General features: G+C 40.5%; 4 protein-coding genes and 1 long non-coding RNA gene across 15 annotated transcripts in view; 2 read left to right on the forward strand and 3 right to left on the reverse strand.

The window, feature by feature from the left end:
• Positions 1–15: 15 nt before the first annotated feature.
• Positions 16–4,325, forward strand: Caf1-55 (chromatin assembly factor 1 p55 subunit). Of its 3 annotated transcripts, none has more exons than XM_076617205.1 (6): positions 16–136; positions 681–1,179; positions 1,254–1,511; positions 1,613–1,940; positions 2,039–2,232; positions 3,874–4,325. In XM_076617205.1, exons 1-5 carry the CDS (start codon positions 118–120, stop codon positions 2,216–2,218), a joined length of 1,284 nt encoding a protein of 427 aa, XP_076473320.1. In that variant the 5' UTR covers positions 16–117; the 3' UTR covers positions 2,219–2,232; positions 3,874–4,325. The 3 variants fall into 3 exon arrangements, with proteins under 3 accessions (XP_076473320.1, XP_076473319.1, XP_033184794.1); XM_076617204.1 differs by lacking the exon at positions 3,874–4,325 and adding an exon at positions 2,734–3,144; XM_033328903.2 differs by lacking the exon at positions 3,874–4,325 and having other exon boundaries at positions 2,039–2,261.
• Positions 3,025–8,679, reverse strand: Slob (Slowpoke binding protein). 5 transcript variants are annotated; one of them, XM_076617201.1, is made up of 9 exons: positions 7,213–8,679; positions 5,370–5,539; positions 4,939–5,204; positions 4,513–4,807; positions 4,333–4,424; positions 3,866–3,991; positions 3,718–3,791; positions 3,579–3,626; positions 3,025–3,491 (listed from the first exon to the last, which is right to left on the reverse strand). In XM_076617201.1, coding segments are annotated over exons 1-9 (1,401 nt in total). In that variant the 5' UTR covers positions 7,542–8,679; the 3' UTR covers positions 3,025–3,490. The 5 variants fall into 5 exon arrangements, with proteins under 5 accessions (XP_076473316.1, XP_076473314.1, XP_033184785.1 ...); XM_076617199.1 differs by lacking the exons at positions 3,579–3,626; positions 7,213–8,679 and adding exons at positions 5,987–6,154; positions 6,311–7,117; XM_033328894.2 differs by lacking the exon at positions 3,579–3,626 and having other exon boundaries at positions 7,213–8,662.
• Positions 8,680–9,425: 746 nt separating this feature from the next.
• Positions 9,426–10,849, reverse strand: LOC117154166 (non-structural maintenance of chromosomes element 3 homolog). The gene is made up of 6 exons (XM_033328904.2): positions 10,713–10,849; positions 10,321–10,646; positions 10,089–10,257; positions 9,916–10,010; positions 9,692–9,823; positions 9,426–9,618 (listed from the first exon to the last, which is right to left on the reverse strand). The coding sequence occupies exons 1-6, from the start codon at positions 10,714–10,716 to the stop codon at positions 9,541–9,543; spliced, it is 804 nt and encodes a 267-aa protein (XP_033184795.1). The 5' UTR covers positions 10,717–10,849; the 3' UTR covers positions 9,426–9,540.
• A 202-nt stretch (positions 10,850–11,051) lies between these two features.
• Positions 11,052–26,036, forward strand: part of LOC117154167 (uncharacterized) — a 37,155-nt gene continuing 22,170 nt past the window's right edge. For all 4 annotated transcript variants that reach the window (XR_013057994.1, XR_013057993.1, XR_013057996.1 and 1 more), the window contains exon 1: positions 11,052–11,528. This is a non-coding gene — a long non-coding RNA (uncharacterized LOC117154167). The remainder of the gene's footprint in view (positions 11,529–26,036) is intronic.
• On the reverse strand, positions 13,883–23,503 carry net (atonal bHLH transcription factor 8-like protein net). Of its 2 annotated transcripts, none has more exons than XM_033328899.2 (2): positions 22,205–23,503; positions 13,883–16,039 (listed from the first exon to the last, which is right to left on the reverse strand). In XM_033328899.2, exons 1-2 carry the CDS (start codon positions 22,254–22,256, stop codon positions 14,484–14,486), a joined length of 1,608 nt encoding a protein of 535 aa, XP_033184790.1. In that variant the 5' UTR covers positions 22,257–23,503; the 3' UTR covers positions 13,883–14,483. The 2 variants fall into 2 exon arrangements, with proteins under 2 accessions (XP_033184790.1, XP_033184791.1); XM_033328900.2 differs by lacking the exon at positions 22,205–23,503 and adding an exon at positions 21,653–22,184.

Consider the following 26,036-nt stretch of genomic DNA (forward strand, 5'->3'; position numbering starts at 1 on the left):
TTTAAGACGTGTTTACAAATAAGTACGCTTGCATTTCAGTAAAATCTGGCTAGGCATCACGGCTTTTGGCGGGTTAAACATACCTTGTTAGTGTTGAAGTTTTAGCGAAATATAATAATGGGCGATAAAGACGGTGGTAAGATTAATGTTAATTACTTTACATTTTTTTTAGCTTTTCTAATTATTTTTATAGTTAAGTCTATCAGTTGTTTGCCGTTTCAAAGAATGCTTTCAGTATTATGATAAACAAGGATATCTTTTTCAACATTTCTTTTTCACAAATTTCTATGAAAAATAAAGCTTATTGTTTAAAATTGGTTTGATTTATCATTATTATTTCATTTTGTTTTACATTAAGACATGAAGTATTCTTACGTCGTAAATACAGCATGTGTGATGGAATTGTATTTCGATAGGTTATAATGTTACAAAAAGATACGACTTTCATTAGTTAAAATATTGATTTTTTAATTCTGGCACTGTACGTTTTTTCCTAATTATATTAATCGAGCGACGAATCGATTTATATTTTCGTACCATTTTCATATTTTGAATGCTTCATTATATGATTGTATAATGTAAAAAATCATTTAATCATGTATATATGTTAATATTTGTATACATTTTAATTTTTTCTTAAATATTCTGTTTCTTTTATTTCACAAGTTATTTAATTGTAGAAACTTTTGACGATGCTGTGGAAGAAAGAGTTATCAATGAAGAATATAAAATATGGAAAAAAAATACTCCGTTTTTATATGATCTTGTGATGACACATGCTTTAGAATGGCCATCTTTAACTGCTCAATGGTTACCAGATGTAACTAGACCAGAAGGAAAGGATTATTCTGTACATCGTCTTATTTTGGGCACTCATACTTCGGACGAACAAAATCATTTACTTATAGCTAGTGTACAATTACCGAATGAGGATGCTCAATTTGATGCATCTCACTATGATAATGAGAAAGGAGAATTTGGAGGATTTGGTTCTGTTAGCGGAAAGATAGAAATTGAAATAAAAATAAATCACGAAGGAGAGGTAAATAGAGCACGATATATGCCACAAAACCCGTGTGTAATTGCAACCAAAACACCATCTAGCGATGTCCTTGTTTTTGATTATACAAAACATCCAAGTAAACCAGATCCTAATGGTGAATGCCAGCCTGATCTAAGGTGAATACATTTTTGTAGATTTATTAGAGGTAACAAAACTCATATAATGATGGTTTTAATATCTTTGATGTCAGACTAAGGGGACACCAAAAAGAAGGATATGGTCTATCATGGAATCCAAACTTGAATGGATATTTGCTCAGTGCATCTGATGATCATACAATTTGTTTATGGGATATTAATGCACCCCCTAAAGAAAATCGTGTGATAGATGCAAAAACAATCTTTACTGGACATACTGCTGTCGTTGAGGATGTGGCTTGGCATCTGTTACATGAATCTTTATTTGGATCTGTCGCGGATGATCAGAAATTGATGATCTGGGACACAAGGTAATTATATGTCATCACACAAAGTCATTGACGATCAAAACAACATAAATATTGTTACAATTAACTTTTTTAATTGCTCGTCTTATTTTTACAATTATTAGATGTAATAATACCAGTAAACCAAGTCATACAGTTGATGCTCACACTGCCGAAGTGAATTGCTTGAGTTTTAATCCATATTCGGAATTTATACTTGCGACTGGCAGTGCCGATAAAACAGTAGCGCTTTGGGACTTGAGGAATCTTAAATTAAAATTACATTCTTTCGAATCTCACAAAGACGAGATCTTTCAAGTTCAGTGGTCACCGCATAACGAGACGATATTAGCTAGTAGCGGTACAGACAGGCGTCTTCATGTGTGGGATCTTAGTAAAATTGGCGAGGAGCAATCCAGCGAAGATGCTGAAGATGGACCACCCGAGTTACTGGTATATAATATGTTCCTTTCTTTTTTCTTTTTTTTTTTTTAACTATGTAGGACCTCGAAATTCCTAAGATATTACTAATGCGTTTACATTTTCTATAGTTTATTCATGGTGGTCATACCGCAAAAATTAGTGATTTTTCGTGGAATCCAAATGAGCCTTGGGTCATATGTTCTGTATCGGAAGACAATATAATGCAAGTGTGGCAAATGGCGGAAAATATTTACAATGATGAAGAACCAGACACACCAGCGAGTGAATTAGAAGCTGGTGCTTCATAAAATGTATAAGAAAAGTAAGCAATTAAATTATTTGATACTGGAATTTTCTATCGACATATGCGCATTTGCGTACATACACATGTGTGTGTGCTCATGCGAAACCAATGACCCAATTAGATTTAAGAAGACATTAAAGTGAATTTATACATTTAAACGAAAACGATCATCGAGAAGCAATAATACCTATTTTTATTACCGATCTTACGTCCGCTTGCAAACATATATATTAATTACACACACATTTCTATAATTAACTAAACAAGCGTCGCATGTGAACTTTTAATGTTTCTTAGAAATAATTGATATAATAGTATTTCATTGATTATAATATCACGATACATATTATGTACAAACTTCTAGAAAAATAATTTTTTCTCTACAAATTTCGTGATGTGTTGAAAGTTTTTACGTTTATATGTAAAATTAAGTGCGCACTGTACAATAGAATGAGTTTAAAATGATTTTCGATGAAGTATAGTTTCTCTTTTTTTAATTCAAAGCATCATGTGTTTTAGTTTTGGTAAATGAAGATCGCAGGGTATCATTGCGAGATGATAGGAACACGTTTATGTTATCCGAATCTTATTAAATGTTTAACAACTCAAGTATTATCCTGAACATTTTGATTCCATTGGTTCTGAATTGATTGAAAATTGAGCGTAATTGTGAGCATTTGATGTATTTGACAATACCTTCTGATATAGTTCATTTTCATCTTCAACGTTATTTCGTCGACGTGGGACGAAATTCAATGAAAACTGAATAGTAAAAATATGTAGGAATAATTTGTGATAGAAGGGATTGAATTTACAATTCATATGAGATGACATTTTATTATTTTCATGCTTCTTCCATAAACGCGTAGATATCTTGTGTGTCTTTTGATATTTTAAATAATAAAATACATTACTCTTGTAAGATTTATATTTTTTTCTTTTTCTTTTTTCTTTTTTTTCCACTTTTTATTGCCCCTTCCATATTATTTTTCCTTGTTTTATCTCTAATTCTTTTCTTGTTTCTTTTCTTTTTCATATTAAATTTGTAATTGAATAACTATACTAGAAATAGAGATTGGAATAACTTTTGGCACTCGGTAGAGAAACGTACGAATATATTAAAGATAAAATCGCGATGAAACAAATTTTGTTCCCACAATTATACAGCCGTGTTTGAAAGCTCGTTATAAATCTCATCGAGTAAAGAATTCTTGCAAACGGTATGTGATCTATGTAGAGACGTTGTATCTTCATCGACGATATCCAACTGTGTGGTTCTGCAATATGAAAAAGATAAAAGTTACATTCTATCATGAAGATTTTTAAAGAATTAGATCGATTAATCGGATCCTTCATGTCATTACCAAAATTTGCCTGTCAAATACACGTCGCTTATAGAACGCGACCTCTGCCTGTTCGTGCATGCAAAACGAATCTTTAGCAAAATATAGAAATAGATACGAACAAATTATTCTAGCGTTATATTTCATACGATCACATTACCTTTTACTGGCATTTTGTCGTTTAATACCGTCGAGTAAATTTACTACGGGCGGTGTTAATGTTGGACGAAATATCTGTAAGGAAAAGTGATAATGTATGTAATTTGAAACGATAGAGTATACATATGCTACTAATAATATATTTGTACCGTAACAGGAGCACTTCGCATTTCACGAAGATCAATATTTCTGAATAAATCATGTACAAGGAGCTCCTCAATAATCTTCTGACGATTAGATGATTCACCAAATATGAACTGGAGTAACTCGACGACCTGTACACAAACATTTCGATCGATTAGTGACCTTTTATTTTTATGAAATTTGTCGAAAACGTCGAGGAACAAGGGTTAGATAATTTAAAATGCTTGATAAATCATGATGCATAGAAATTGTTAGATCGCTTGTGTACGTACACATAAGTCATTGACAATGAGATAAAATATCGACCGTATTTATCATTATTAACGTTATTAACATAGCTGTTAGTATTTTTAACAAACCGATGGAGATAAATGGAGCAATAATGTGTGATATAATTAGTAACAAAGCGTGCGAACAAATGAAATAAAAAAAGAGCGAAAGCAAATAACGAACAGAAAGAAAGAATTTGTACTTGTGGATATATTTCAACGTCCGATAGATGCGTGGAATTTGGTTTAAACGATGGTAATTCGTATCCAGCGCACATCTCAAACAACATATGACCTGAAAGATGATAAATGTGATTGATCGTTGGAAAGTAGAGTGATAAAAGTAGAATTTCGATTCAAAGAATAGCTGAAATTAATCTTACCGAAACATATCATGTCAATCGAAATATTTTGCGAAATACGAGAAGCGATTAGTGGGTGTATTCGGCTGGTGAAACCGAGGAGCGTGTTTTCTAGGCCGGCGAGACGTGCGACACCATTTTGAACGAGCACATTTCCCGAATGTAAATGGATTACCGTTGGAAATCCTCTTTCTTTTAAAAAAGTCAACGCCTCTAGCACTTGACGTCCCATTTGTTGAACCTGAGGTAAAGGAAGTCCTTTACCGCGAGAACCGTACTTCTGATTCCAGTCTTCGTTCCAACCCGTTCTTTCGATCTAGTGAAAAGAATAAAATAACATCTGAACATTTCATTTAATTCAAGCTTCTAAAATTAAACTCTCTATCTTTTATCTTATTCATTATCAGCAAATTAGTATGACTATCTATATACGATCATGATACTTACCCCGTATATCAAATCTTTCAGGCTGCCTTGACTGATTGGTTGAACTACGACCACGTAGTTTTGACTTTCCAATTCAAGGAAATCGATATCGAATATAGGGCATATATACGGATGTTGCAAGGCTAAGAATAAGTCGTTCAAAACGTTCTTTGTCAATGGAGTTATGCTCAATGAGCAGTTTCTATTTAACGGAGCTAACGTAATCAGTCGATCGGTTTTTAAAGAAGTATCTCTTACTATGAACCAATGTTTGTCCATTCTAGAGCCTGGTACAAATGAAAAGAAGATTAAAAATGATAATAGCATGGTCTGCGTGTCAGTCTACGCGTTAACGTTGTTTAGCACTTACATACTTATTAGTTACAAATAAAAACCAGCTGTATGAAAGGCTAACTAAGGTACAGAGACAAAGAGAATCGTCAACAATTTACCGAGATTATTCAGCTGCTTGACGAGACTGTAGCGCGGTGTTCTACGGATATAGGCCTGACAAATTGATAAGGCACGGTCCCTCGATCTTTTTTCCATTTCCATGTACTCGCCAACATTTTCGCAAACAGATGGTCCATGATCCAACGCCGTGTAATTATGCCTTCCATTCCTATTTTCAAGCATACAGCAAATTAATTTAATTTCCATCCGGTGCTTGCGATTTTAACGGAGACGAAGAGAAAATCGCCCCACATCGAATAAATGATAAATAATTTCTATTCAAATTCCATCAGCATATATCTACGGTGGTATTCGTAAAAATATTCGTATATTTATCATAGAAAACTTTTTCGTGTGCTTGTGTTATATAAAACACTTTGAAATTTTATTCGAACTATAATGAGACACGATTGCTATGTTTACATTGGCAAAATTTGAACCTAATTTGAATAATTGACTGTCCAAATACTTTAGGACGATTGTTCTCGTTGAAATTTTAACGCTGTATAATTATTTCAAGTTATCAAAATCGAACGAATCAGAATCAGGTGTGTATGCGTGCACGTTTTTCGATTTAAAAAAAAAGGAAAACTAAGAAAGAAACAGAATGCATTACCAATCAGTGGTATCATCTTCCAATATAGCCGAAAAATTATAATTTCGCTTATGAATAACTTCTTGTTCCAATGAACGATTCCTTGAGCGATACCAATAACGGATTAGATGTACACACCAACCACTACAAACTGGATCGGTCGCGTTATTAGCGAGCAGCCATCTCTCTCTACGAATACAAGGGTTTCATCTAATAAGATGACTATTGTAGTAATATCGATGTTTCACGAACGAACTCGTTTCTTTCATTCTCTATATCTCCAATTCATCTTACGAATTTTGCAAAAGTTAAGATAGATGAGAAAGAGAAAGACTCGCGCATTACCTGCGTTGTTGTACAACTGGTATTCGTTTACTTCGAGATCGTACATTTTGTGTACAATCGTGATGACGATCAATTATATCACAATCACTCGTTTCTGTTGTCATCGGAGGAAAATTTAATAAAAAATCATAATTTTAATATAATTACTTTCAAGCAAAACCATATTTTAATATGGTTATATATATTTAGCGTTTATACGTACTATGTACGTATCATTTCGATCGAAAATGATCCAGAAACTCAGTTAACTATAACCTAGAAGAAAGATTGGTGATCGATTCGCTTTGTAAATGAATAGCAACTCAATTTTATTTGTGCTACTGGTTGTTTTAATGGTGTGTATCGTGAAATCGAGGGTCAAGTATACTCGAGGACGATCGATAGGTAACTGCTTGACAAACAATATTTCAGGAGTATTAACGTTTCGCGAATGACATGTAGATTAATCGAACAATACAATGAAGCTCGAACAATAATTACAGTCGAAACAGGAAAAGATCTACATATGTATTTACGTCAGACGTTTATCGTATCAATATTAACAAATTTCGATTTTAATGACGATGGATGTTCAAGTAGTGATATGCCTCACGTAGTGTTTTGCTGTCGTTAGCTGGAATTAGAATAACTCGGCTAGTATCGATCGTGCGAAACATTCCTCTCTGTCATGCTGGTATATACATATACATACATTAAATGGCAATGCTGCTGATAATTGTACGGACGTGGCACGTTAATATTAATAATAACATTAACAATGATTATGAACGAGATCATGAAACAAACTTGAGAATAAGAACAAGAGATGAAAAGATAGAAACAGGGGAAGAAGGGAAGGAAACAAGAAAAGAGAACGAATAGAAAGAAAACAGAAGAAAAAGAAGGCAAGAAGTAGAACGTACCTGACATCGGAATCCTTGCAACCTCGAGCAGCGGATACGCGACTAAATAGTATTTTAGCTAGATTGTCGATTTTGTTGGTCAATTGGTAACTCTTTTCTTCGTCGCTATCTTCATCTTCGATGCTCGCGCTTCTTCCACGACGAAGAGTGCCTCGAGCGGAAACTATAGCCTCGGAATCAAATTCGATGGCGCTCTGAGTCCTTCGATTAACGGCACGACGCTTTCGACGCGTCCTCGGACGTTCCTGCCAGAATCTATCGTGTCCGGTCACGTCCGACTCTTTGTGATCTTCGTCCTTTTTGTTCAAATTTTGATATAGATTGAACATTTTGCCCAGTTTTTCGTCTCATACGACGTTCTTCAAGTGTTCAAGTACACGCGTACTTCTACGTTCACTATTCTAACGCTAAATAACAATTTTTTTTTACAATTTCTTTCTCCTCGCGGTTATCGATAATGGATGTTAGACATACACCATTTTGATGTTCACACTCTTTCCATTTATTAAAAGTTATTATAAATATTTCTACTGCGAACACAACGTGGTGTACGAAGTATAATACCGATCATCCACGATAAGCATTATATATCGCCTTGAGGTCATACAACTTGGGAAGTTGTCTTTCTCTTTTGGTTCGCTTTTCGATTCTAACACATATAATCGTTGGGCGTAAGATCGAAACGAATAAATTGTTCGATTTACTGTTTGATCGGTTATCGCGCGGGAAAAAATTCAAACGTCATGACCAAAAGGAGTACCGTTCTGGTACGATACTCGGTTGTTTTCGGCCATTTAGGACTATCAAACGGTCATTGTCACATTTTTTCCACATTTTATTAATCACTTACGCGAAAAGTATTTTGTCAAACGACGTCCCGTATCGTTATTTCGCGATTATCATATGGTCGTTTTGCGATTTCATTGATTTCATTTTTATTCGCTTGTATTCAGTCACGATTTATTCACTTGGTTATTTACCATTTCGTTATTGTAATTTAGTTCGTTGCTTCTCTATCACGTTGAAGAATGAATTTTAATCGTGTATTAATTTGTAATATCGCGTTGTATGCATGTCGACTCACATACACAAGTGCGCGCGAGCGCATGCACATATATATTCGAAGTGTTCAATGATCCCGCAGTGTAATTGATTTGAATAAAAAATTAAGAATAATATAGGATAAAATAGGAAGTAGACTAGATAGACGGTAATACGCGCGGTATTGCGGTGATGCAAACTGTAGAGCACCGCACTACCACCTAGCGAGGAGGACGGCCGAATACTGAATATTCGGTAAAGCCTCGTGCTAGTTTAGATCCCCCAGCCTGACACAGATTCGCTGGCCCAGCTGATTTTTACCTCGATTACTGGTAACTGCGCGTTTCCATCCCTGTTCTCTGGTGGAAATGCTCTGTGTTCGAAAGCATGCCGTTTTAACGACGATCCTTGTTTTTAATATTTATTGTTTACGATGGGATATTTTTCATCTTTACTGTTTATTATGAAACTTTATACCATTTTATAATATTTGGAAGGTTTCAACCGATGGCAGCGCTATATTTGCATCCTTGAAATATATCTCTCGAGATATGTCGAAACAAAGTACCGTCAAAGATTTTGTTCAAACATTAAATCATAGTCGTTGAATAAAACAAACGAGAACTCGAATACTCTACCGTTATGCTTTGCCTTTTTGCATTTTTCGTATCACTGAAACGCATTGTGACGTAGATTATGGTGTATTTTCAGTGAATCTTGCGAGATGCAGGAATTTTTTGTTTGTAAAAGACACGTTAAAAATGTATAAGAAAAATTCATTTCGTTTATTATTTATTCTTTTTATAGTTTTTTCGCTTGTAAGTGTTCTTCGTTGTACGACGTAGTAACGGAATTAAAAACGGAAATATGAATCCGATTAGATTTAGTTAAAACTAGGGCAACTCTGAGTATTTTAGATTTCTTCCGATTATCCTACTAAACTCGAAGACTGCACATATACACATGCGCGTGTTTTAATCTCGCATCGCAGTTTTACGGCTGCACTCAGGGACGTTTGTAAACATTTTAAGCGTCGATTATTCCTTTAGTTGTTCGACGAATTGGATCGTAATGCTTGTCTTAAGCTTAAAATTATTTCGAAATCTATGCTATGAAAAATTTTTGTTACAATTTGCTATTTTTGCAAAATGATATTTTTGTTACAAGCAAAATTCATTTGTAGGTAATCTATATATTTGAAAAAAGTACATTTTATAAATAGATTATTGTTTAAAATATGGCAATCTGTTCCTCTTTATCACATTTGCAATGATACGTCCGTGAAATTTATCTATCTAATTTTTCTTGAGCAGTTAAAGCTTGAAATTGCAATTGCCAGCTTTTTATTGGACGTCCATTGTATACCTGTTATAGACACATAACTTTTATCATTGAAAAGACTATATATGTTTAAATTGAATTTAAAACATGTTCTCACCTCAGACATGAATTCCAAAGCAGCACGTTGAGAAAATTCATGCTCTGCACGAGGACCCCATTTAAACTCTATCTTAGTTAAATTTATTGTTTCCATAGTTATTTTGTCAAGGTATTTTTGAGCAACAAAAACCTGTCAGCAAATTAATTTCACCTCAATTCCTATTTCACACTAGATTTGTAATTTTTCTAACTTGCCTCTATTTTTCAGACTGTATATTTTACCTCGTTTATCAAGTACTTGACATTACCAAAGTAAACATGTTGATTGTTATCTGCATAAGGAATATCTAAATTCGCAAGAAAATTCGACAAAGACTCTGAAATAATTTGAAGAACATAAATAGAAATTAGGATCATTCTCAAACAACATTATATATTTCACATGGCATTACTACCTTCGCTACAGGAGTTTTGAAGCATGAAGATGTGAGTAAGCACTATGAATAACAATACTTGTTGGCTACCTTCGGTTCCAAGAGGACAAATATGTGGTAATTCATTCTTTATTTTATTTACCAGCATATATTTGTTACCTTCGAGTTCTACCAGTTCATAACCAAACACCTATAAACACATGGATATATTTAAAACTTTGATTACAACAGGAAGTCATAGTTTTACTTGTACCTTTGATAACAAACTTTTTGCTTTGTTCATTACTGAAGGAAAACGTCTTCCTCGATTTCCAAAAACATTTTTTATTATACGAGTTTTATTGACAATCTGTTTTCCTCCGTCCAATATAAGAAGATATCGTATTACGCTATTAACAAGTTGATCGTCATCTTCGGAAATCACGCGACTAGGAGAGGTATTTGATAGAGGTATGTTTGCACTTGTACTTGCAGTAGGCTGAGAAAGGAAAATACCAGCAGTATCGTCCGTACGTTGTTTTTTGAGGACCGGTTGCGATAAAATCTGTTGTGACCTAACCCTTCTGCTATTTTGCGAACCTAACAGATCATGTTATCATTTGAACGTGTATACAATCGCTAACAATAATAATGTGTATCGCTTACTCATTTTATAGAATACGATGGACAAAATATCTCATAGAGGTATTCTGTCGTAGAGAAAATTTGCAATATTTCTTGACACAGTTCGTTTTGGCATTCGAGTGATGCACTTGAAAGATGTATCACAGACATGTAGTAATATCAACATCGTTTACAATTTACAATGCCAATCGTTGACACGAAGACGTTGAAGAGGGAGCTAGTTTCGAGAAATTTCATATAATCGACATACGTATCAGTCGATAAACCAGTCGCAGTTTTCTTCCGTCACCATCAGATATCGCTAGTATATAATTTAAAATTGTATTTTGGGAAAATATAGCGTCGTTTTCACACACTCAATGTTGTGCTTTACGTTCGTGTACGGATACACACTTTACATCGCTAGTTGTATATTACAACATAATAGCGGTACTTTCTATTTTGAATTTAAAAAATTCGCTCGATCGTTCGTTTGCACTTGTTCGATAAATATTGCGTTGGTTGAAGAACACACGTGACTCGATCGATCGAATCGTTTGATCTTCGATCGAATATGAATGAACAGCTTCGCTAAAGAATAACGATATTGATAACGATTATGTGAATCGATGTTTATGGTGATTTGGTAAGTAAATGTATAGATGGAAAGTATGGAAGGATCGATGGGAATAAAAGATATGCCGTCGTGTGTCAAGTGGTGTTCGTGTGGAAAAAAGAGTGTTCGGTGGTTGTGTTCATCATGTTTTTGCCGAAGACGCGAAACAACTGGTTGACTGGTCGCGTCTTAAACACCCTGCATAGTCGCATCGTCTGCGCACAGATCAGAGCGAAAGAGTGGTATGTATATGTATTTATATATGTGTATGCGTATATAGTAGAAACTGGCTTGGCTGCGAGAGCTTGGCGCCACATTGTCGCATCCTATATACAAAATCACTCTCGCACCGACTATACGAGAAGTATATACATATACATATACGTGAACAGACACGCGTGCATTGGATGCTCGCGGCCAATAGACAGAGCCAGATAGCAAACAAGTTGTGACCCGCTCTCGCTTCTAATCGGTTCTAACTTCTAACCTGTTTCTGTAATCGATTATTACTTTTCGATCGACAGTTTGAACTTTACACTTGTCTTCTTCGTCTATAGTTTTTCCTATTCCTCCCGTTTGATTTTTTGCCTGTTCCTTTTGTTACACTATTTTTCCGAGTAATACATTCGGGGTACTAGTTTAGTAAAGGAGAATGTGGGAGGAACGAGATTAGATGATTGCCACCGATTGGAAGGTTTAAATGCGTAACACGACGATATATCGTCAAGCGGAAAGACGAATTACTTGGAATCGTGATGAACATTCGCATCTAACGGGGTGGTAGTCATACATTTTAGCGATCTCGTGCAATTTCTGGGACTGCTGACGTAGTTGATGTTGCGTTAATTAAACAGAGCAGATATCGATATCCTGTCACGCGCTATTTACGCCATTTGTTTGTTGCGCGTTTATGCTTACGTTCGTTTCAATGTATGCGTGTATATACAAACGTAGCCGTACCGATGGTCGCTAAATTCGCAAACACGTTAGTAAATACAGGTGATTTCTATGAACGCAGAAACTTGGACAAGATTACGAAGAGTGCTGTCGCGATGTTGCGAATTGCAAAACTAGTAATATACGCGTGTGTGTATGTATGTGTAGTTGGAACAGATGTTTCGGATAATACTCGATGATCGAAGCTATCAGAATTCTCATTGACAACCATCTTAAGAAAAAATCTGGCAACGTAATTAAGAAACGCGAAGAAAAATAGGAAGTAAGAATAAGGTGATTAGCGAATATGCGCGCGCGTGCGCGCGTCATCTCCGAAGAAGTCGACTGAGTCGTTGAGAGAAGCGGAACGGTGGTCCGTGGTAGTAGTGTACACGCGTACACATTCGCGTAGGTCGTCCGACGACGCGACGGTGGTCAGCTGGCGCCAACGCTCTGGCAACCTCCCACCAGACAGTATTTCGCCTCGTTAATCTTGCTTTACGTATATGCTCGCCGCTCTCTTTCTTCCCTTTTCTTCCTCTTTCTCTACCTAAATTCCGCGACTCCTTTCGTTTTTCGATCTTATGCCCATGAGCTATGACGTGTCTCGCTACCACGATTGACCGGACCATTCACGGATTCATGATTCATGATTCACCACTAACAACTAAATACGTGTTTACACCGTAATTATTCAAATCGGGATATTAAACGAATCGGTAAAATCGACGTTTTGATATCAACGTATGATTCGCCGTTATTCGACAGCAAAGATAGATAATAGGAATATAAGAGCAATAGAAAGAAGCAATTCTGTCCTTTCAATTCTGTCGATTTCATTGTTCGCGTATTCTTTTTTTTTTTTTTTTTTTTTTTACACATCGCACGTGTAACGAGAACAGCGCGAGTGATTATTATTCGCCTCGTGTAACCTCCAAAAATTAAGCGAAACTCGTGAAATGATAAAATGCAGCTGCCTCTGTTTCTTAGCAGGTGCGCGTGTACGATTCCTTCGTGTATCGGAAGTATATGTTGCATACACGATGAACGATGTCGGACGTTGGCACAGCGTGCATGTACTTACATCATGGTCCGTTTTTTTAGCCTTGGACTTATAAACGCGCGCGATAAGTGCTAACGTTTCTCGCGTTTCGTTCGGATTTTCGCTTTGGTATCCAATATCGAATCGTCGTTCGTCCATTAGACTGCAACTATGTGCGGGATTTCGTGATCTAATACGCGTGCACTTTTGTCAATGCGTGGCATCGATAACGTACACGATTTCTTAGAAGCAGATATTGCGATCGATCGATGGATTTGTTTGCGGAAACGCGTATCATTCAGAGAAAATCACAGTAGACCAAATCACGACGCGTTTTTACCGCAATATCTAAACTGTGGATTTCTATATATAACATTTTCTATGGAAAATTTGGAGATGCAAAACTGTACATAATATGCAAAAATATATGAAATATTCAAAGCATACTGCCTTTATGATGTTTTATAGACAAAACAGTTTTTTATCCGAATTCTGGTTTTTTAATTATATTCGTAAAAATATGAATTTGCATTAATACATACAGTCTAGCCATCTCCCACCATTAGGGATACGAAGGACGAGGAGTGTCTGTCTTTTTTATCAATAAATTGGCAAAAATTTGTTTACGTTTGTTTCTCCTTTTATTTATTCGAATCTCGATAGAAGTAAATACGAACGTGTGCACAGGCTCGTGGTAGTGTTACAACGTAAAATTGTACGATTTCACGCGCTCCATCGAAACGCACACGCATTGTTCGCATCGTAAATGCGCGTTTTGTCGAAATAACGTGAAAAGCTATTTTTATGCTGCGCAACGTTTTATTACACGCCTCGCTTCCACGTTTCACGCCCGTCTCTCGATTCGGGATCGCGTATTCTTGCTTTCCGCAATCGGTTCTACTATACATATTATTCACTACTTATCCGTTACTACCATCATTGTTATCGTTTATCGGCTAACCATCGATGATTCACGACTCGAACGAACAAACGAAGAAGTTTGCATCCGAAATCAAAACGATTTCATCGAATTGCTGATTCGACCGACGAAAAAGGAATTTCTTCGCCGAAGGGTATTTAGTCATCTACTATCGTCATTTGAATTTTTAACGATCGGTGGGTTCGCTGATGGTCAACGTTCGTTATACGTATACATATACAATAATATACATACATATTGTCTTGCGTATGTTTTCGAACTTCAAAGCGTACGTGCAGCTCAGTCTTCTTTTCTCTTTCTAAGCTTGCCCTCTGTCTGAATAGTTTTAGATACAAGATCCACGCAAGCTCCCAACGAGGCGCCGTTGGTCGTCTCGCCTTCCGCAGTATCGACGATTTTCCCCAGCGTCATGATGTAACTACACGCGATCCTTAACACGGATAGCTTCGACAGCTTTTGATTGTGCGAATACGCGGGAATAGCACGCCTAAGCGTATCGAATGCAGCGCTTATAGTATGCACCCTTGTCCGTTCTCTGGCGTTTGCTTCTATTCTCCTTTCGCGTGTCATGTTTTTATAGTTTCTCTGTTGTCCCGCCGTTGGATGTTGCCTCGTCTGACTACTCTGCACGTTCGTCATCGTAGTCGTCGGTGTGCTTACCACCGCTGTTATCATTGCGGCCGTTGTCCCTGTCGTCGAGCAAGAATTACCGTTGCTCGAGCAGGATCGATGAATTTGCTGATGGTGAGACGACTGAGATGAAGACGACGACGACGAGGACGATGCCGATGATAACGACGAAGAGGAGGAGGTAGAAGACGAAGACGACGTTGAGGACAACGACGAAGATGACGACGACGACGACGACGACGACGACGACGACGACGATAACAGAGACGAAGACAATGACGAGGTAGTCAAAACGTTCGTACGTTCTACGGGATACGAGCAGGTTTTCTCGTAGTTACCGTTTACCGCTGGATGCGACGGTACTCTGGCGGTTACATCGCCTCTCAGCACGAGTGACAGAGGTTCCTCTTGTAGTCTGGGATGCGCGATCGAAGACAGTGTCATAGGCGATGATGCTATGGCTGTATCGGACGTAGAAATTGCACACGAGGTGGTAGCGTTGTCAAATTTTTGACGAGATAGTTCTCGCTTCTCAGCTCGAGGTGTACGCGTTTGCGTCGACTGTCGTACTCCGCTGGGTGAACCGTCCCGACTTTGCGACTCTTTGGTGTCTTCGCACGTATCACCGTCGTCGGAATCGTGGCTACGATCCGAATTACCTTGTCGAACGTTGTCGTTACCGCTGCTGCGATCACGGTCGTTGGTTTGACAATAACGTTGGTGGTGTCGGTGACGATGATGATGGTGATGGTGGTGATGATGATGATGATGGTTGATTCGATTTGAAACGTGAATCGTTGGCGATGGCACGTTCGTTAGCAAGGAAAAAACGCAGGTTGTTGGTTGGTTAGCCGTAGATCTCTCTGCGGTTGTAATCGGTAAAGAAAGTTTCGCATCGATGGTCTTGCTGCTGGTATAGCTCCATGGTCGAAACGGGCTCGGTGATCGAAGCGTTCTGGTCGACTCCTCGTCCGGTACGATCTCTTCCTCGATCCGTTGGAACCTTCGTTTTTTCAACGGGGCTGGGTTTGGCTCGTGAATTTTCCGTGGTTCCGCCAACTTTCTTTTATTTTTCAACGATATCGGCGTTACTTGCACTTCTAGGCTATCCTCCGAGGCGCTTGGCGAGCGTAGGTCGGATATGTCGTCCTCGTCTCCGCCGCTACAGAAGCCGGCATCCTTGTCGGAGCTGGACATCACGCCGACTGAAATGAAAAACAGATAGCAACATTTTGTAAGAGTTACACAAGAGTTCGCGGTTGAATTACGCCGACCGACTACGGCTTCTAATTTTCCGTCTTAAACTGCTGGCAAGAGAAAATGACAAAAGCTCGCGAATAAATATTCTTTGACCTCCGTCTTTTTCTGCCAATCGATCTGAACGACGATTCGGAGTACGAACATTGTTGATTTTCCTATTTAGTGTTATCTCGTGCAAGACATATTTTGTTTCTTCTCGTCTCGTTTTCCGCCTAGTCTAGTTTTGCCAATGTCTGAAATAAGACGATTCTACGCATTTCCATGTTCGGTATGTCGTTCAGTCAGTCGGTATACAGTGGCAGCTCTTTTAACGTTAAACGTAGTACGCGCAAGTTCTTGTTCTCTCTTTTCGTTTCGTTTCGTTCTCTGTGTCCGCTTCACGTGCATTTACTTAAGTATTAGGTTGTCCGAGAAGTTTCTTTCGTTTTATAGGGAAATGATAGATACGCGACATTTTTTTCTTTTATGTTATTTTATCGAATTACATATGATCCATTTTGTAGCAATAATGTTTATTTATTATTTTCTTATAAAACGAAAGAAACTTTTTTCGACAACCTATTTGCATTATATATTTCACCTTTTCGATAAAAAACCGTTTAACCGTCGACCTACGCATCGATAGCTACGTTGTATGTTATACCAGTCGCGTTACGTCGCGTTGCTCTTCTGGTTCGGCATTGTCTTTGTTAATTTACGCATCGTAAGAATAAAATGACGCGGAAGAGAAAATGCTACGAAAGATTGCCTCCGTTCACCGGATATTCGCGGTTTCCTATTCGCGCACGATTTTCCACTTTCCATCGATATATGTTCACGTCGTATCTTAATAGTTAAATAATACTTCACAACCGAGATATAACAAAAGATAGAATGGCAAAGCGATTGGGTCCAACTTCCGAAACGCTTAATATCGGATAGCATAAACTATCGCGCGTGAACGTATTACCAAATTACCGAATATTTTAACGAGCGTTGGAAACACGAACGATTATCCTGGATGGTTCCATCAAGGATAACACTCTGCGTGTTGGATGATAACAGCTTGCGCACACCTGGTGGCGGTTCGACCGTGTCTTTAAAGGACTTATCGTTACGATAAGATTACCGCTCTCTCCTTCTCTCTCTCTTTCTCTCGCTCTTTCTGTCGTTCACATCAGGCATCTGTCTGGTTTCAATGAACCAACGCTACATAGTCGTAGGAAGTTCGTGTCGCGATTTTTCGTCTCTTCATTGGTTCTGCATGCTCTATGCCGACGATTTTCAACGAAATGTGTCGTAAGAACTTTTAAAACGCGCGATACCTATTATTTTGTCAGTTTGTCTGTGCTCGCATCCTTTCCCGTAGATTGTCAAATAAAAACGACAATGTCCTTTTTTAAACCAAAACTATATGATACATATTTTGATGTGTCGCATATTTAGTAATTAGTTTATTCGTACCACGAAAATAGTTCAGAATCGCTGCTTACCGCGTGTCAATGTCGTATGAAACAGTTGATACGAAAAACCACGACCCACGCTCTTCTATAGGAATCGAATACCTCGGAAAACAATTGAATCTCTCATAATTTCGTTAAGATCACGTAGCATGGATAGATGCGGCAGGAAAGAAGCACAGGGTCGACGTCGTACAGACTTTGCTTGTACGAGTGAAATGTCGAAAACACGAGAGGAAAAATGATAAGTTACTGCCAGAACTTGGGACGATGCTGGAAGAGGTGTTCGACGCACGACGTACGATTGCCCCTAAATTACGTTCGCGAATATCGCGTACTACGCCATGCATCTTTGTCGTCTTGTTCGGCAATTGTTCAAACAGACCGAAATAACATCTGGACATCTGTGTAAACTCGCGCGAAGGCGTACGGTTAACCGCAGACTGGATATCTCCGATCATATTTTCGTCAGGGACGTACGAACGGATAGCCACGTGATGGCGTGATACTTTCGCGGTTTCTTCCCTCTACCGACACTCCCTTGCCAGACGCTCTTTTTCTCCTTTTCGCGTATTCGCGCGTCCTTCGATCCTCCTTCGCCTTTTCTCTTTCTTCTCCTTTTATAACGTTCGCGCATCTTCGCTTTGCATTCTCCGTCTGAATTTCGCCGGCCGATTCGTACGAAAATCAATATGCGTCGGGGAACATCGACGACAAGTAAGAAACGATCGAGCCTGGACGACGCGCCGTTACAAACATGTAAAACGCGTGTAATCCTAATGGGAAATCGAAGTTAAGATTAAAGGTAGAAATCGGGTTGAGAGCGCGACGATGATTCTAAATTTCATTGCGTCGCTGTTCGAAATTTATGGTTGAACGTAAGTAAGTAGTACGTAGAGCTCTGTCGTTTCATCTCGTGGATGCGCTAGTCGTTTTCTTTCTTCGCGATGCGACCCAACGTCCTAGAAATAGTGAAGCGTAACGTTCGTGGACGCGGCTCTTTGGAAATAAGGCGGAGAAGAAACCGTCGCCAACTTTTGCAGAGATTATAAATAAGCGCCGTGGTCGCATCGAGAGAAGAAGCGCTAACGAACATTCAAACGCGTATCAGCCACGTGTATATCTAGAGTGTCAATTATTTCGACGACGAGTAATTTGAAACGCAAATCAAATCGCAAGACACAGGATACTCCGACAATAAATGCCACGTTGAATGATTCGCGCAATATAGACCTAATGGACCGTAAATGCGTATGCGTTTGTAGAAAATTTGAAATTACAGAAATACGCGAATTGCGCATAATGCGGAAAAATATAGAAAATATGCGAAGCGTAACGACAGTTGCTATGATACTCGAAGGATGAAGTAAACATCTACTTAGATTCACTTTGTTTAAGTAGGTTTATAGAAGTATGAATTTGCATAAAAATCTGCACTCTACTTAAATGGGATATTGTTCGTAAGAAGATGCTGCATCTGACACATGCACAGAGAGAGAGAGAGAGAGAGAGAGGGAGAGAGAGAAAGAGGCGAAGACTGCGGTCGCCAGATGGTTTTGCGAGAGCAACGTTTAAATCGATTGCGTTGGCGCCGCGTCAACGTTGCGACTTGACTTCACCACTTTTCTTCCACGGCTCCTCCTCCTCCTCCTTCTCCTCCTCTTTCTCCTTTCCTCTTTCAGTCGATCGTTTGATTCAGCTCCGTTCTCAATAGGGTTCGCACTTTACTTGCATCGTGTTTTTGCAAAATAAGCATGAGATTACCTTCTAGTTGCATTATCCAAATGTTTACTTCACACCCAGTCTCTATCCTCGAAGGTAATCGTGACAACAAACATTCCAAGGTATCGATAGTACGTTTGCGATATCAAATAGTCGCCCGAATCTCTATCGGAGGAATATACCGTACCTACAGGGACCGGAAGAAGTATTCGCGCGTATGCTAACTTTCCAACGAAGCGTTATTCTTATCGGATTTCACGTTTCATCTTCATATTATCAAATTCGTATAGTTTCGTGGAAACGCTACCGATTGATATAAAAATTAATATACAAACGTCAATATACAAAGTAAACACAGTGGTGTGCAAATACTTTTTCCAGCCACTGTATGTATGCGCACTGCCATACTTTGGTCGCCGAACACTTGCTCTTATCTCGAGCAAAATGATAGGTAGAACGTAGACGCGACTTTTCTGATTAATTTCGTTATTTATCCGTAAGCTATTCGGTCGAATTAAAATGTAGCGGCACATGAGCTAGAGCACGATTCCAATCATGTTGTTGGTTTGCCTCGGACTATCAAAATCATTAGGATATACATAACGTAATAATAAAGAAACTCCGGCGAAACAATGTCGCTGCTACGCGCAACCGTCAAACCGGTATAAATAAACGAACGCGATCGTAAGAGGACCAGTTTTCAGTCTCAGTATCGAGCAATTTTATCAGCGATCAATACAGAGTTTTTAGCGAATCAGTTATTATTACCGAGCGTCTTAGCGAACATTCTTTTAACTACCAGTATCGAGCAATCTACGGTTGACTCTGTATTTATAATTATTTTAAATATATTTAACGGTTCAACATCGAGTAATCTCGTCATTGAAACCACCACGCGACCGATCATCCTCCGCAAAAATATGCACGATCCTATGCCATGAAGTAAGTTCCATGTATCTAGCGTTTGCGTGAAATGACCAGATTATGTAATGTCAAAAATATTTACATTCTAAATTCCACCGATCGTTTTGCCTAAAATAAACGAGCGTCCGATAACTTATAGACAGCAACGTATACGACGATACGATCGACGACAGACGACATCCTTCGAAGTCGTGATGCGTTATCGAGCCCCGAGAAGCATCCTGCGCTATCGAGTCTCTGATTCTTTTTTTCTCCAAGAGGTAGCCTGCAAACTATTATCGTTGTCGATCAGAATCCTTTTGCACCCTGGCGTTTCGTAATATTTTTCGACCGCGTGAGTTTTTATATACATACGGTATCCAGAGGATCGGGAAGAAAGATTAAATGGAAGAAAAGTGGGAGAAACGGAACGGAGAGAGACTTTTCAGAGAATTGGTAGTGGCAAATAGTAAGCGGTAAGCAACAAGGTGGCTGGAAAGATCGGTGGTCGCGGGAACGAGGGTAGAGTAAGCGGGGAACGGGTCCGAGGACGGAAGAGGTCCGGTTCAGGTAGCAGGTGCGACTTTGCGCACAGGTGGGTGGAAAGTTAGACGTTTACCGTAGCATTGGTTCTCTTCTTTTCTACTTGTGCGTACCTGTAACTACGGACAATAGGGTATCGATTACACTCGACAATTTACGACTGTGGAGTTTGGTTTAGCCCGGTAATCGCGTTCTTGGGACGGTCTTAATTCAAGAAATCCTGTCGTTGACCGATCTTCTACGATATCGAAGGGACGAATTTTTTTTTACGAGAGAAACAACGAACAATAATTTACACGGACACGTCTATAAAAGATCCTCGTTTCGGTCGCTAATCTCGTAAACGCGTTTACTTCGTTACGATTTAGGCTCGATGGAACCTAAGTCGAGTGGAGACGATCGCCCCGAAAACCGATCGTTCGGTTATTCTTTTCCTTTGCTTCTTTCCTTTTTCCATATAGTCGCTGTTAGCCCGGGGCAAACGTTACTCGATCGGTTATAAAACACCTTCTTTTGTGTTACTGAGTGAGCGCCCATTATGGTCACGCATATAGGCGGCAATATTCACCACGAGTAATTATTGTTCGTTAACCTGAGCGGAGGAAAGACTTTTTAAAGGGCAAAACGTTAATGAACGCTTCGGCGACGATACGAGAGAATGAGAAACGAAAGTGGAAGAAAAAGGAGTAGAATGGAAAATAGAGAGGGAAGGAGGATGAAAGAAGTAAATAAAAAAAGTACAGGGGGGAAGAAGTAAAGTTCGTGGAACAGAAGTGTACAGGGAGATTAGACGGTAAGAAGTTTCAAGTTTGGTCAAGAGGTCGTTTGTTTCGTGCAAGTCGATTCGCCTGCTAGTCGTGTGAGCCAACCCACGCTGGCGCCGCCGCGCCCTATCTCTCTTTCGCATTCTCCTTTTCTATCGACTGTCACTTCTCCCTTCCGCTGTCTTACCGTTTTCCACGGATCGCGTTCTGTCTCAGCTCCCCTTGTAGCGAGGCTATACAATCTTTCTTCTCCGCGAAGTCGGTTTCACAGCCGCATGACTCGGTGCTGCTGGTGCTCAGGCACTCGATCTCTCGCTCGGAGACGACTGGCGCCGTTCATAATGATAATTATCGTTCTTCGCGACTCCCACCACGGACAGACTATCAATCGACCGAACGACGACCACCACAATAACAACGACATTCGTATTGCGTTAACGTTTACGATCCTCCTCGTGCTAAGTATCCGGAACGATATGATAAATATCGTAGCGTCGACGAAAACCAAGTTGCAGGAGTTTTAATATTCGCATCGATATTTCTACGTGATCGTGGACGATCGTAAACGAGATTGAAATTGGTCGATTTAAAAAATCGTGAAATTGATCGAGAGATCGTGATCGCGCGAATAAAACCGAGTGTTAACCCGCAACGGGTTAAAGGGACCGTGTCGATGATCGGCGTTAATCAACGGGAACGCTGCATCGGGATTAAGCTGTATTTTGAAAGAGATAGTCACCTTTCATCAAAGCCGACAATTCGGAGGCTGATTCCACAACGCGATTGGTCATTTTGGTGGCTAATTGGAGACACGAAGGCGCGTTAGAGCGCGCGTTGAGCACCGTCTTCTTTGTTCTTGATCACCACACGCGCATTACTTCACCCGTTCATGCACTACTTTTTTTTTTTTGTAGTGAATCCTACGAGCACGTGCCGCGAATAGGTACACGGGCTACCGCGTAATCGCGTTGCACGCTTCGCGTCTTTCTTCCCTCGCCTTGTTGCTTCAACGATTTCTTCTCTCTTCGTTCTTAAGTTTTCCCGCTATCGCTTTCGCTTTCTTTCTCTTCTTCCAACACTTTCTACGAGTCTGTGCTCTCAAATGTCGTCGCGTTTTTACGAACAACCATCGAAAGATATGGAAATCACGGAGGAAGAAAGAAAATCACGATCACGATTTTATTCGCGTACGTTGGTACGAAGTTGGTTCGAGTCCAAAAACCGAAAAAGACAACTGCTATAGCAGAACGCGTCCTTACTCGAGCGCGGTCGACGACGTACTAACTCTCCTCGTGCGTTCGAGCCTCTTTCATCTCACGCGCGTACGATGGAGTCCCAACTGGTCTGCCTGCAGTGACTTTGCTGCCTCTAACGTTACCACCACTACCACTACTACTACTACTACTACTACCACTACATTACTACTACTACTACTACTACTACTACCACTACCACTACCATTTCCATTGCACACCACCACTGGTATCGATACCATCGATTCTACGGATACCATCACCACTACCAATGCACCGGACGTTGTTCCTTTTTCAGCCTCCGCACCACTTTGCTCCGTCCGAGAATGTATCGCGTGTATCGACTTTAGCACCAATACTGGCGCGCGGAGGCGCCCGAAAGTCGAGTAAGCATCGTCTCGCCGCGCTTGGAAACTCGATCGGATCACACGACACGGATGAGTTTCGAGCACGGTATTCAGTTTGCGATTCAACGGGGTCAAGCATCTCGCTATAAGGAGTATCCCACACTAGTAGCGTTATCGTCGACGACGATGAGCGATGGTGGTAGTAGGAACAGCGATGTCACGGTGCTGGTGTCGGTACTACAGGTACTGGTGTTGGCGCTGACGTTGGTGACGATGGCAGGCGAAACAAACGGGGAAGAGGTGTACGGCGCGCATTGTTGGCGGCAAGAGGCAGCGGGGGCCGACAGAACGGCGCCAGCCGGCCGAGAGTTTGACTCGGTTTCTCCGTGCGTCGTGTCGCGCCATGCCGCGCCGTCCATCTTTCTTCCCGGCCTCTCCTCTCCTCTCCTCTCCTCTCCTTTCTGCCCCATGCCTCACCTCATCACACCGGTCTCGCTCTTTCTTCCCTTCTCGTGGCCGTCTCGTGCCTTTCCTTTTGCGCTCCTTCGATTCCTTCCTCCTCTCTCGCACTCGATCTTTCGTTGCCTCGCAAATGTTTCAAACATCGTCGACTCGATTTCGAGTCAACCACCCGCGGCGGATCGTAATGCCGCGCCGGTGTCGCGGTGCTACGCATGCGAAAGAAACGCGAGCCTACGAGACTCCGGTTTGTCGGCCACCGTTTACGACCGAGAATCTCTCTTCAGTGTTTAGCGGAAACCTACGTACCTACCTACCTACCTACCTACCTACCTACCTACCTACCTATCTACCTACCTACCTATTTCTGCCTACCAATCTACCTACCTACCTACCTACCTACCTACCCACCCACCCACCTACCTACCTATCTGCCATTCTTACAGTTTTTCAAACGTATTACCTTTCCTTCTTCGTTTCCTAACTTTGCTCCATTTTTGAAATCTGTCTGATAGTGCCTAACCGTGGTTACATGGTCACGAGAGGCGGTTTAACCACGAATCGTGAATCTTCGGCACGGCGAAACGATTCTCTCGGTTGCTCTTTTCAGATCGTTTCGGCGTATCTTTGTTTTCCAACTTCTTCTTGGTACCAGTTGCCGTCTTGTTATTTCTGTTCGAACAAATGGTTTTTACGAGGGTAATCGGCAAAAATGGCAGAAGGTCGTCTCGGGTTTCTACCGTTGTTCGGACGTTTACGACTCGAAAAATCCCAGTTCCTCCTTTATCGTGCAGGGTACGCTCGGTATGACCGGGATGTGTCATACGGGCGTATGTTCGCCATCTGTTTGAACCGCGAGGTCTTAATCCCTGTTTCGACTCGACACGGGTGGTATTCGTCCGTACGTTCAACCGTACGTGTATACGTAGGTACCATAGCTAATCGCAACTTTTGGTCGGGTTCTTCGTTGTTCGACGACGGTGTAACGAAACGCGTGAAATCGAATCGATCGTTGCGCGATCGATACTTCTGATAACGCGTGCCAATCGAGAGATACCGTAGCCGCTATCACGCGTTGCAACTGTTCTCGAACGGATCCGAGTAAACCGGTAATCACATTCTATCGCGAATCACTCGTTACTCCATGATATCGTTTTCACGACGAGCGATCGTCGATCGTGCGACGACTTCCGTAGCTTTCGAGATTTGGCATCCCGCGCAGATCATCCTTGATCCCGTTGCGATTCTCGAATTTTTATGCTTCGAATTTTCATTTCGCGCGAACGAAAAGAGTTACGATGCTCTAAAGAAACGTTTAACGCGAGATCGAGGAAAAAAATGATGCGCACCGATAAGAGACACTTCTAACGTTAGAAAAATGCAATTACGTCAAAATCGTTCGGAACAATGCGCTAGCGTTAAGAAGATATACAAACGATTCGCCGCGTCGCGTGAAAATCCACAGTGCGAGTCATCTTTGATTACGGTTGCATCGTTATAAAATTGGCCGTTCGATCCAACGATCGCTTGCTGCGTAAAGTCGGATTCGGCACATTCGTAAGCACGTGTTGGCACACAAGTTTCGAAGGCTTTCACGTAGGTACGATTTCATGAAAAGGTTGAGTCTTGAGAAAAAGGACCGAGGGAACCCCTGGTGCGAACGTGCTCGTATGGTATCTGCGAAACATATGCGCGGATAGGGGTGCCTTAAGGGTATTAAAGAGAGAGAGGACGACGAAACTGGCGGACCATCCGATTTGTCGGGATACGTGTGTCTACCAGATGTGACGAAAAAGGCCAAGGAAATTCCCAAGGGCACCGACCGCCGTCCTCGCGAGACGAGCGTTTTCGACCGAGTTCTATCGTCCGATCTGCCCTACCGAACCTGTCAGGAACCATCGGCAACGACGTTTCATCCTTTCTCTCTTTCCCTTATTTTCCAATCGTTCGAATTCTTCTTCTCCTCCTGTTTCTACTCTTCGTCCTGCCCCCGTCGTTCGACGTATTCGTCGGAAGAATGCGATCGCGAGATGCGCGAATCGGAACGAGGGTATATCGCTCGAAAGAATTGGAAGACGAACACCGTGGAGCTGACGCGGTCCTTAGAAGCGATCGACGGTGGCGTTTCGCGCGTGTATGCGGTAGTAACCTGTCGGGCAAGTTTGGCAACGGTCTTCTCTTTTCCGAGGGCGAGTTGCGATTTGTCAGTATCCCCACTGTCGTAAGTAGCGGCGCATGCACCTGCCGTTGCTCTTGCTTCTCGACTGTCAGTCGCACGCTAATACATAGTAATAATAACGATACTAATTTATTTGATTTTGTCCTCGCGGCCGAGGAATACGACCTGGTTGCAATTTTTCCAACAGCACGCTTCCACGTCCGATCTTCTCGCTTATCCTTCTTACGCTTTATTCGTACGCTATCGTTAACCCGGTTACTATACTACGCACTAAGATTCTACGCTCGAAGTTCTTTTCTAAAACTATCATTTCCGTCAGCCCTCTAATCGGAT

Source organism: Bombus vancouverensis, chromosome 3 (assembly GCF_051014615.1).
Source record: "Bombus vancouverensis nearcticus chromosome 3, iyBomVanc1_principal, whole genome shotgun sequence".
In the NCBI taxonomy this organism is placed as follows: Eukaryota; Metazoa; Arthropoda; class Insecta; order Hymenoptera; family Apidae; genus Bombus; species Bombus vancouverensis.